Source organism: Fukomys damarensis, unplaced genomic scaffold (genome assembly GCF_012274545.1).
Source record: "Fukomys damarensis isolate Sample0158 unplaced genomic scaffold, DMR_v1.0_HiC HiC_scaffold_19, whole genome shotgun sequence".
Classification (NCBI taxonomy): Eukaryota; Metazoa; Chordata; class Mammalia; order Rodentia; family Bathyergidae; genus Fukomys; species Fukomys damarensis.
In genome coordinates this window covers 62,968,724-62,979,711 of record NW_022900931.1, presented here as the reverse complement: position 1 = coordinate 62,979,711, position 10,988 = coordinate 62,968,724, and the positions used below count along the sequence as shown (strand labels likewise).

The 10,988-nt window shown below is 55.0% G+C and overlaps 1 protein-coding gene across 1 annotated transcript in view; it reads right to left on the bottom strand.

The window, feature by feature from the left end:
• LOC104873977 (serine/threonine-protein phosphatase 5) overlaps window positions 1–10,988 on the bottom strand; it is a 19,402-nt gene continuing 8,414 nt past the window's right edge. The window contains exons 3-12 of the mRNA XM_033765863.1: window positions 7,650–7,771; window positions 4,880–4,945; window positions 4,485–4,583; window positions 3,727–3,832; window positions 2,026–2,168; window positions 1,823–1,910; window positions 1,541–1,581; window positions 1,273–1,451; window positions 629–710; window positions 1–527 (exon numbers count right to left, since the gene is read on the bottom strand). Of these exons, the coding sequence (XP_033621754.1) occupies window positions 465–527; window positions 629–710; window positions 1,273–1,451; window positions 1,541–1,581; window positions 1,823–1,910; window positions 2,026–2,168; window positions 3,727–3,832; window positions 4,485–4,583; window positions 4,880–4,945; window positions 7,650–7,771 (989 nt within the window). The 3' untranslated portion in view covers window positions 1–464. The remainder of the gene's footprint in view (window positions 528–628; window positions 711–1,272; window positions 1,452–1,540; window positions 1,582–1,822; window positions 1,911–2,025; window positions 2,169–3,726; window positions 3,833–4,484; window positions 4,584–4,879; window positions 4,946–7,649; window positions 7,772–10,988) is intronic.

Genomic DNA, 10,988 nt, shown 5'->3' with positions numbered 1-10,988 from the left:
TGACTTTATTTTAACATATTTAATTACAGACATAAAACAGCTGGGGAGGGGGTGGACCCCAGCCTAGCCCCATCCTGGGGCTCCTAGGAGGGGGTGCAGGCAAGGCCTCCCTGAAGACCCTCTTCCTCGGGTCTGCCTGCAGCAGCGGGACCCTATTGCTTCAGCAGGGGAGGAGCCATGCAAACGAGGGGGCGGGGAATCCTCGCGGCCCCGCCCCGCCCGAGACAGACTGGCCTTCCTCCGAATGCCCTGGCCCCGCCCTGCCCCGGCACGGCCTCCAGCTCCGTCCTGGGAGCGGAGGCTCTGGCCAGCCCCGCTCTGCCCCACCCCCTCTGCAAACCTAAAGGGGAATAAATACAAACTTTACAAAGTAAAAGGGGGTCCAACGTTGCCCTGGGGCGGAGCCTGCTCTGCTCAGCTGGGCTGGTGGGAGCGGAGGGCCCTGGGGTGCGGTGCCCACGGGCTCACATCATTCCTAGCTGCAGCAGCGTGTTGGCGTAGGCCATGGGCTTCACGTTGGGATGAGGCTGCGGCAGAGGCAGAGGGGACACACAGTGAACACCCGCACCCGCGGGGGGACCCGCTTCCCAGGCCCAGCCCCAGGGGCACGGGACCCCGGGCGACTCACCACTGCTGTGAACTGGTGGAACTGGGGCCGCAGGTCGGAGCCCCGGAGGTGGATGTAGGAGGCTTTGTTCCCCATCTGGTCGCTGTAGGGACGGGAGCACGTGACAGTGTGGTCAGGGCTGGGCATTAGGAGAAGGGGCGGCAGAAGGGAGAGTGGGAGACAGGGACATCGCCTGCAGGTGAGAGGCAGAGATGTGGAGAGCCCGAGGGATGGGCACGGGAAGGAGGAACCCAGGGGCAAGAAAGGGGCCAGAGGACGCGGGCGGGCGGGCAGGCAGGGGAAAGGGGGGAAGGAGAAGTGGGAGCAGTGTGGGGCAGCACGGAGGGGGCACGAAGCACTTCACAGGGCGAGGGGTGTCAGCCTGGCCCCCACGAGTCTTTCACAGAGAAACGGAGTGGTAGGAGAGGAGAGGACAGGCACCACTGGTAAAGAGAGGGAAAAACGTTCCCGTCAGAAAGGTGGTGGGCTGTCAAGGAAGATGGAAGGCTCGGGGCTGGCGTGGCCTCCAGCGTGCAGCGGTGACAGCTACACAGCGATGTTCATCTATGCTCATGGACCTTTCTTCCCATCACACAAAGTTAAATCAGAGAGACAAAAACCTGTGGCGTAGGAAGAGGCCCCGGGCGGGGAAGGTGGAGACGCACCAGTAGTTGGGGGCAGAAAAGACGGTGACGCAGCGGCCGCCATGTGCCACCTCGTAGCCCTCGGCCTTGACCTCGTGGCTGCGAATGATGTAGTCCAGGTGGTTCTCCTCCAGGAAGGCCTTGGTGATGTCCGGCCCGAACTGACAGCTCACACCCCGCTTGCTGACCGAGCGCCCGTTCTGGGGTGGCAGGCAGGTGGGAGGTTCAGGGTGGCTCCTGGCCCACCCCACCTGCTCAGCTAGGCCCAACCCCGGGCACTCTCACTCACCTGGGGCTGCGGATCCGACCACAGCAGGTCACACATGGGACCTGGTGGGAGGGAAGGAGGTCAGGGCCCTGCCCATTTCCCAGGGCTGAGCTCACAGGTCACTCCTGGCCTTAGCACTGCCCCATACTGCAGGCGACTCTTGGACGTGGGGCTCCTTGCCAAGGGCACAAAGCCCATCGGTGGCAGGGCCACGGGTACAGCTCGGGTCTGGGCCCAGGACACTCTTCCCCACTGGAGACAGGCCCTGGAGGAAAAGGCATTCGGCAGACCAGCCCCACTCACCTGAGTCTGGGGGCTGCCGGTTCCGCTCAATCTTCCGGATGTCATCAAGGGTGACACCGTCTTCGCTGAACAGGCCTCCGTGCATGATCTGGGAGAAGCAGGGAGCTGCTGGGAATATGGGAGGAGCCGCCCCTCTCCTCACTGCACCAGCACATCTGCCTGGCTGCCCGGTAGTGGGATGGGGGTCCCCGCTGCCTCCTCACCAGCACTTTGCCATTGATGCACTGGGCCAGCGGGAGCCACTCAAACACCTCGCTGAAGAGCTCGTACATCTGGGCTGTGTACTTGGCCTTCACCTCACCCTCAAAGCCATAGATCTGGTTCATGTTGTCAGTCTCGTGGTTGCCTGGGTGAGTGAGGCGGAAGAGGTTCCTCAGCACCCCCTGCCAGGCACCCTCAGGAACAGACCTGGGGACTGGGAGGGTGGTCCACAGGCACCGGCCCTTCAGAGATGTGGACACCTCTGTGAGGGAACAAACGGTGCCAGAAGGGCCTCTGCACGTGGCATCAGGGCCAGGGCCTGCCCTGTGGACTGCAGGGCCCCCAGGATGGACTGGAGAGGATCCCCACACACAGCCGGCACCTGACACAGCCAGGTGGCACGCTGTGCTGCCCTTCACCTGCTCACCTCCCTGCTGCCCAGCTGGGGAGGTGAGGTGGTCCCCACTGCCAGGAGCCTTGCTCTGACCATAGCCCGAGCTCTATGCCGCCCGCAGGGTCCCTCACTGCCCTTTCCTGGCTCCTGCCTCCCCTGGCCACACCTCCCACTTTGGTGGCTGGCCCTCCCTTTTGGGGGCTGCTGTCCTGGCAAGTCCTTGCTGTCCCTTATCTTCCATCCCAGAATCTGCACTTCACAGCCACTGGGGACCTACCCCCATGACACCCTGAGGCCACATCGGGCCCACCAACCACCATCAGGGCCCTCGGGTCACCCTGGCTGGAAACCTGCAGGCCCCTTTGGTCCCTTTCCCCAGTCCTGTGCCTGCTCTCTGGCACACACTCAGGGCCCAAGCCTGCTCCCACCGGGTCCAGCAGCCCCTCACCATCACCTACTGCCACCTGGTCCTCAGTCTGACCATGCTGAGGCTGGGAATCTGCTGACATCTCAGGCAGCCCAGACCCTGTTCTGCTCAGGGCTCTGTGATGACTGCAGGGCACACGGAGGCCCGCAGCCTCCATGCAGCCCTCCCCCTGGGATTCCTGCTGCTGGAGCCCCACAGCCATGGCCCAGGGTGGGACCCACCAGAGCTTCCCAACTGTCCCAGGACCTCGGTATGTGCAAGTCCCTGACTGCCAGCTCCTTCTCCCTGTTGGGTGTTTGCTTCAGCCACACACTCTTGGCAGGGCTGTCCAGGATGGTCTGAGGAAGGGGAGCCCCACACACCCCAGCTGCTGTCTCCCTCTCCTCCTGGAGCGGGAACCCCCGGGCAGTTCCTGTGCGGCCTGGGAGCCCTCAAGCAGTCTCTGTTCTTTGTGGTCCACAGGCTGACAGCCTTGACCGCACAACCACCAGCCACCGTGAGGGCCCAACGGAGATGGGGAGGTGGCACCGACAGCCTGGGCTACACAGGTGAGCCAGCCAGTGACCTCATCACCCCAACTCTGCCTCGTTTTGGGGGATTTTGTTTTAAAAAACGCGACATATGTATTTCTTTTGGGGAGTAATACAGCAGACTCCCCCACCCTCGTGACCTCTGCTTGCCATATGCTGGAAAAGCCAAGTGTGAGGCGGCACCAGGACAGCCTGCTCAGCCTTATGAGGCGGCCCTGGGCGTGATCACCGCGAATTCACCAGGTGAACAGCAACGACGGCCCTTGATTTTCAGATAAAGAAATGCAGGCTCAGAGTGAAAGGCAAGGGCTCTGCCCACAATGCCCCCAACCCCTGCTGCCTCCAAGCTCACCTCGAAGTAGGTGAAAGTGATCTGGGTACAGCAGCTTAAAGCCGAAAAGGGTGAGGATCACTTCGACGGAGAAGGAGCCTCGGTCCACGAAGTCGCCATTAAATATCTACCCCAGGCTAAGGAGACTGCGGCGAGTGTGGGCGGCCGAAGACAGGCACGAGGGGCTGGCTGTTCCTTCCCGGGTCTCCCCCACCGCTAAGGCTCCTACCAGTCCTTCCTAAAGAGGACCGAGGGGGCTCAGTGCCTGAAATCTATTCCCAAGGAGGGCAGTGCAGAAGGCCAACCTCCTCTGTGTCTCAGGGAAGCCCAGGCTTGGGGACCCCGGCAGGCAGCTGCTTGAGCTGACCCGAAAAGCAGGCCCAAAGCCAGAGGTGAGAGGGACAGGGCTCCAGCGCAGCGCACAGGCAGGTGGCCCTGCAGAGGCTGTTTATCAAGCAAACAGCATAGTCTGATCCACACTGCAAGTATGGGCCGGGGCCTGTTCTCAGCCCTGCACACAAGTCGGCTCACTCATTCTCAACCCCCAGGCTCCCAGCGAGGCAACGGGCTCTAGGAGAAGCGACCTGCCAGGTCCCGCAGCTGGGTGGACCCACGGGGACAGACAGTGTGGGCACTGCAGGCGTCTGTGTGCTCTCGGAGCAGACAAGAGCTGGGGCCCAGACAGGCTTCCTGGACCTGGCCAGGGCTCCTCTCCCTCCTCCACACAGGTACGGGTGGGGCTGGGGTGGGGGCCAGCCTGGCCCTGCTGACAAGGATACATAGGGGTTGGTCTCCGAGGGTAAACCGTTGAGCTCAAATATGTTGAGGAGGTCATAGAACTGGCCATGGGTGTCCCCGCACACTGTAATCTTCTCTGTCTGGAAGAAAAGAGGCCACCGGAGAGGGAGGGGCCCAGAGAGAGAAGTGGGGAGGGGGCAGAGGTCAGGGCAGACCGAGAAGATCCATGCAAGAGACAGGCAGGGGACACGGCAACGAAGCAGGTGGGGCAGAGATGAAGAGGCCAGAAGGAGAGCAGGACGTAGGAGGAAAGCAACACAGCGGGGTATCAGGACAGAGGGGGGCAGACCGCGCCAGGTGGGCTTGTGAGTTCCTGAGCTGAGCTCCATGTACCCCCAACCCCCAGTCAGGGAGCGGCCCGCCCCACAACTCGCACCTCTTTGAGCGTGATCTCCACGAGCGTGCTCAGCTTGGACAGGACCTCTTTGACCTGCACCAGGATCTAGAAGGCAGGGCAGACTGTGAGCAAGAGGGAGCCTGGACACGCAGGAGATGTGCGGGGCTGAGGGGAGGGGCGGAAGGCCCAGGGCAGTGGGTGCTGCCTGGCCCGGGGTGGCCCCAAGCGCTGTTCTCACGAGAAAACCTTGAATTTTGGTTTCTCTTAGTCATCAGCATAAGGATGTGCGAGCCCGAGAGAAAACTGCATCTAAAAGTCACTGTCATAAAAATCCCTCCAAAAAGGGGTGAGACTCTCTCTGCACGAACAGATGTTCTAGGGCAAACTGCAGCGTCTGGAAATGGAGGTCGTACTGCCTTCATGGACTGAAGATGACCTTGCCAGTGCCTCCCAATGTTATGCACACACCGGGGCCACAGGCATCCGTCAGCGCTGTGACGTAGGCCTTGCTCTTAGGAAGTACAGGGTATGATGTTTGCCGCTTATTTTCAAATAGTTCCAGAATGAAAAAGGAAGAAAAAAGTACGCACGCACAAACGTGTAAGAAGACACAGCGTGGGGTGAAGAGTGCACAGACATGAACGGCACTGTTCTTTCAACCTCTCTGTTGGTTCGTCAGCTTTCAAAAGAAAAAGCTGGGGGCCAGGGATTTGGCTCAGTGGTTCCACCGCCTGCTTCACAAGCACAAGGGCCCGAGTTCAATCCCCAGTACAAAAAATAAATAATAATAATAAAAAATAAAAAGCTGGGGAGAAAAGTGTTAAAACAAAAAAGTAGGGGTGTCTACATCTGGTGAGAACATAGAAAATTATAAGATTATTGCTAAGTATGAGAACAAGGCAAGTCACCAACAAAATTTAATTTTAAAAGTCAATCAAAAATTAGAGAGTCAGGATGCAAAGAAACCTAAAGGAATCCTGCAGACAGTGCGGAGCCAGCCCTTCCATAGGGGAACGAGGCCCCGCGGCTCTCACGCTGGCAGCGGGGGCAGCGCTGCCCAGGCTGGGTGTGAGGGAAGCCCATGGCTGCTGTGGCCAAGCGTGGGCCGTGGTGACAGAGGAGAGGCCAGGGAGGCGCAGCTGTCTCCACTCTCGGCGCTGCCTCTGAGGATCTTCACACAAGTAGTGAGAAAGCTGGGGGCAGAGACCTCCGAGGTGCGAAAAGTGGGGGCAACACCAGAGACAGAGAACTTAGCAACCCACAAAGCTGGCAGCGGGGCTGAACGTCGGTTCCTCAAGGTTTCAGAGGCTGGTGACAGAGGCACTAGGGGTCCCTGGAATTCTGCTGGGGCTGAGATCACTTGCTCTGCTGAAGGGAGAGCCCTGATTCCTTCCCAAAGCACTAAATGGGAGTGAACAATCTCCAGGCAAAGCCACGCCCAGAGCCACAGATGAGGCCGGTAGGGCCCTCACTCTCAAGCCTAGCACAAGAAAGGTGCATCTCTTGGAGGAGAAATTTTATTTACCTCAGTCTCTTATGGTTCTTTCACACAAAATGTCTGGCATGTGTTGGGCTCATAAACTATAGCCCAAAATGTGGCACTTTGGCATGCCAAACCCTTTGAACTGTTAAATAAAAATAACACTAGGTCACTGTTTTAGATTAAACTTTTGCACAAGACCCCACAGACCAGGCCTAAAATCAAAATAAAGTCACTCTTGCTAAAGCTAAGTGTCACCATGCTCAAACCATGGTTTTTTGGTAGGGGTGGAGAAGGTTGAGACAGACAGAGTCTTGCTATGTAGCTCAGGCTGGCCTCAAACTCATGGTGATCCTCCTGCCTCAGCCTCCTCAGTGCTAGGATTACAGGCATGAGCCACTACATCCGGCCAAACCATGATATTTATCTGACCTTTTGAGAAGTCAAGAGCATGAACAGACAAATTTCCCAAACACATATTTTCGACAGGTGTGATAAAGTTTGGTTTCCTTTGGCTTTAACCCTCACAACCTTTAACACTTACAAAAAGCAACCTAAAGTAATTTGATATTAACCAATCATCTTTCTATTGTTCTGTCATATAAGGAAAGTAACTTAGAAATGACCAGATCTGCATTTTGTTCATTTCTGCTTTCTTCAGCCTTTCTCATCTACAAAACCCATCTCCTTCGCTTGGTGCCGCTCACTGGCTTTTGTGTGCCACCATGCCCGGTTTCACTGGATCTATTTTATGGACTGAAATGTAAACTCTAGAGGAAAAAATAAAGGCAATGAAACTCTTGAAGCTAACTGCTGTAACTGTTTTCTGACAGAACTAAAGGAAAATGGATGACAGCCTAAGGAAGTAGCCCGAAAACCAAAGTCTCTCCAAAAAACAAACACACACCAAAGTCTCTCCAAGTTTTTGCACACAAAGCCACACCAACCAGAGACGAGTTCTGGGGAAGTCAACCTGCCTCAGAGGGGAGGCGACATCATGCCCACCAACCCTGTCACAATGACGAACCTCCTACTCTCAGGACAGCTTTGGCTACCCGAGGCCTTTGCTGACCACGCATTTCCTCTCTTGCCCTCTTAACTTGGGCCAGCTGCTTTCCCCACCCACTCCGAAGAAAGCCCCTTCCCAAGTCCTCTGCAAGTATCGCACACCTGGCCAACAGCATCGCCTGCCACTCCCAAAACTACTGCAGCCCTGGCCAAGTGTGCGAGGTAACTCAGAAGGCGGCAGCTGAGCTGCAGCTTCTCCCCTCACTCTGCTCGGCGCTGGCATCCTGGCAGGGGACCCAGGGTGCCAGGCGTGTGCGTTACCTGGTAGGCGCATTTCCGGTGCAGTTTCTTCTGCTCCTTGTACCACTGCATGAGCTCCTTCATGAAGGCGATTGTCACTTTGCCGTCCTCGAGCTTGGGCCCACTGTACTCATCCTCGATGGCTGTCGTGTGAACAAGAGAATGAGTCAGTGGCCTCGGCCATCCTGGGGTAGGAAAGGGAACCTGGTTTCCAGCGGTGGGGCAGACCTGGCCTCACACTCAGAGGTGAAGAGGGACAGAGTGGGTGAGGAGTCCTGGGATACTCGGATATGCACTTCTGGCCTTTCTGGATTTGGGGATTGTGTGCTAACCCTAAAATCCTAAATCCTCCATGTGAGGCGAGTGTGTTGATGGTCAGTTTTAACGGGAGCTGCTCCACTGGGAGTTGCCTTTTTCAGAGGTGCCTCCCACCAACATTTAAAATTTTATTTATTTATTTATTTTTGGTTTTTTGAGACAAGGTCTCACTATGTAGTTGAGACTGACCTGGAACTCACTATGTAGCTCAGGCTGGTCTTGAACTCACAGTGATCCTCCTGCCTCAGCCTCCCAAGTGCTGGGATTACAGGTGTGTGCCACCACGCCCGGCAACATTTAAAATTTTAAAAGCACCACCTAAATGATTACGATGCCAACTGCTCACTAATCTTTCCTCGGATTTATAGTCTCACAACATCTGGAATGTCACATAACATCAGAATGTGTAGCTGGGCTTGGTGGTGTACACCAGCTGCTTGGGAGGCTGAGTCAGGAGGACTGCAAGCTCAAGGCCTCCTGGGCAATAGAAGAGATACTGTCTTAAAAAACAACGACAAAGTAGCAACTATATAACATCCTTCCTTCTGCCTTCCGCTTTAGGTCAGTACACAGTATATCAACAAACACAAAGCACAGCAAACTGCTCTGCAAGGTAACCTGCACAAAAGGTGTTTGTCTAGAATATTACAGAAACTAATTCCAGGAGGTCAAAGTCACTCACCACCCTGTGGCCAGACAAAAAGGAGATGAACGCCCTAGATGAGGAAGACCCTGCCCAGCACACAGCCCTCTGCCCCTCTTCTCTCTGTGTATGTGCCCCTTGCACAGCTGAGTTTCATAGCTGGTACTTCTGGTTCTTTTTGGTACCAACGATTGAACTCAGGTCCTTGTGTTTGCAAGGCAGGCAGCTGAACCACTGAACTAAATCCCCGGCCATAGGTGGTACTTTCTTAGAGGATGGCAGCTCCCCTCATCATCTCAGGGTGCAGGCCCTCAAATATAACAAATCTCCTTCCCAACTCGTCTTCAGCATTGGCTTTTAGGGGGCACTCAGACTTGGGTCTGGTGACACATGGCCAGCCACGGGCTCCAAGCACTGCAGCCTCCACAGAAACCCAGAGGAGAGGCTCAGGAACTCCCAGACAGCACAATGGGCAGAGGCTCCAGAACCAGCGCAGCACCCCTTCCTGTGTGCCTGGCCTTGGGCATCCCCACGTCTGCATTCTTTGTAACGCCGTCCTTTGTGATAAACTGGCAAATATTTTCCCTGAGTTCTATGAGCCATTTGGCAGATTAACCAAACTCCTAGGAAAGTGGAAATTTTTAAAGGGTTACTAAGTAAATAAAACTTTTATAGGGGTGAAAGTAAAAGGAAGAAGGGAGGTGTACATCTTCTTGTTACTAAGAAACAGGTGAATAAGGTGTAAACTGACGGGGTTAAAGCAAAGGCCAGGGATGGGTGGGCTAAAGGTGTCCCCCACACTGCAGGTACCAGGCAAGTCTGCTGCGTTTCACCCAGTCTGGGGAGGTCTGAAGCTGCCCGGGCAATAGGCAGATTGATACAGACGAGGGTCCTTTTGCTCAACCCCCAATGGGGCACTCAAAGCCTCATGTGCCCAGATGTGTACAATGGTCAGATGTGGGGATCATGAGTATTGGTTGTAAGCATTGTTAACTTTAGTAACTCTGTATGTGTTAAGTTTCTCCAGTTGAGCAGGTAGAGTGTTTCCTTTGTGGAATTCCTGAAAGTTACAGTTTCTTGTCTCTGACCTTTAGATGTGTGGTTGTCCGGGTTACTACTACTCACGGTGGGTTGTTTTGGTGAACCTGTTTGCTCTTTTCCTGTGTGACCTTTCAGTTACTTTGGTAACGCCATCCCATAATAGTTTGTGGTTTTTTGCTTTAAAAGGCCGCCGCTTGCCTTGATCAGACTCTTGTCTTGGCGTCCTTCCTTTCTCTCTGCCCCATCTCCACCCCGCTGCTCTTTCAGGTTTGAGACACTGCTGGACAGTGCTCTGCGTCGCCGGCTCGCGACAGTCAGAGTGATGAGGAGAAATTCCTGGTACTCCTCGGTGGGGGAGCCCCATGCACTGCGGTACCAAGATCCACTGGGGGAGCCTGACACGGCTACAATCAGACTGAGAGCAGAAGCTGCAAGGGTGGACAGGGCTGTGAGAGCCCGGATGTTGCAGCTGGGTAGACGTAAGGGAATGTTGTTGGGGCTCAGAAAACGATAACCCAGGGTATGGCACTCTGGTAGGTAAGCACACTGAATCGACTCAACGTAGGAATTGTGTCCGCCAAGAAAGGCTAATCCCCCAGAGTGCCCGGAGCCCTCACCACTCCCAGGCTATGTCCTACTCTTCCAGAGGCTTCGCTGACAGAGATTTTAGCCCAAAACTGCATCATAACACAACCTTGCCCACCACAAAATTCCTTCAGTTCTTTCCAAAACTTGTCTCATCTCTTTCACGCACTCCTTTTCTTTACCCTGCTAAAAAATATGAACCATTTGGGCCTCTTGGACTCTCACATTCTCCTGTGAGGCTCCTGTGTGCATGGGACTAAAATGGCTTTTTTCTGTCAGTTCATCTCGACAGACGGGAACTTTCATAGCCAGAAGGAAAAGTGCCTTCACTCACCCCTGCAATACTTTGTGGGATTGGACAGTATGTCTGCCTAGCAAACCCTGCCCACTCTCCTATTGTAAAGCCAAAACCTTTTGATTAGGCTCTAATGGAGGCTAGTTAGGAAAGCAGAGTAAAAGTTTACAGGAGAGATGGTATTTTTGCATACATGTGTAATGTGGACCCACGAGTTATGACAGGCTTGACATAAGAACAACTTGGGATTACAACAAGAATTTTAGTTTTAACTTACAGCCAGTCTTGAGTTGCAACCTGAATGCTAGCTGCTTGTGCTTCCAAGTGGTCTCAGAAACAGATTTAACCCTTAAAGAATCCTGAAAGAGGGCTAGGGATTTAGCTCAGTGGTTCTGTGGCCTGCCTCACAAGCAACAAGGTCAGGAGTTCGATCCCCGATACCAAAAAAAAAAAAAAAAAAAAAAAAAAAAAAAAAACA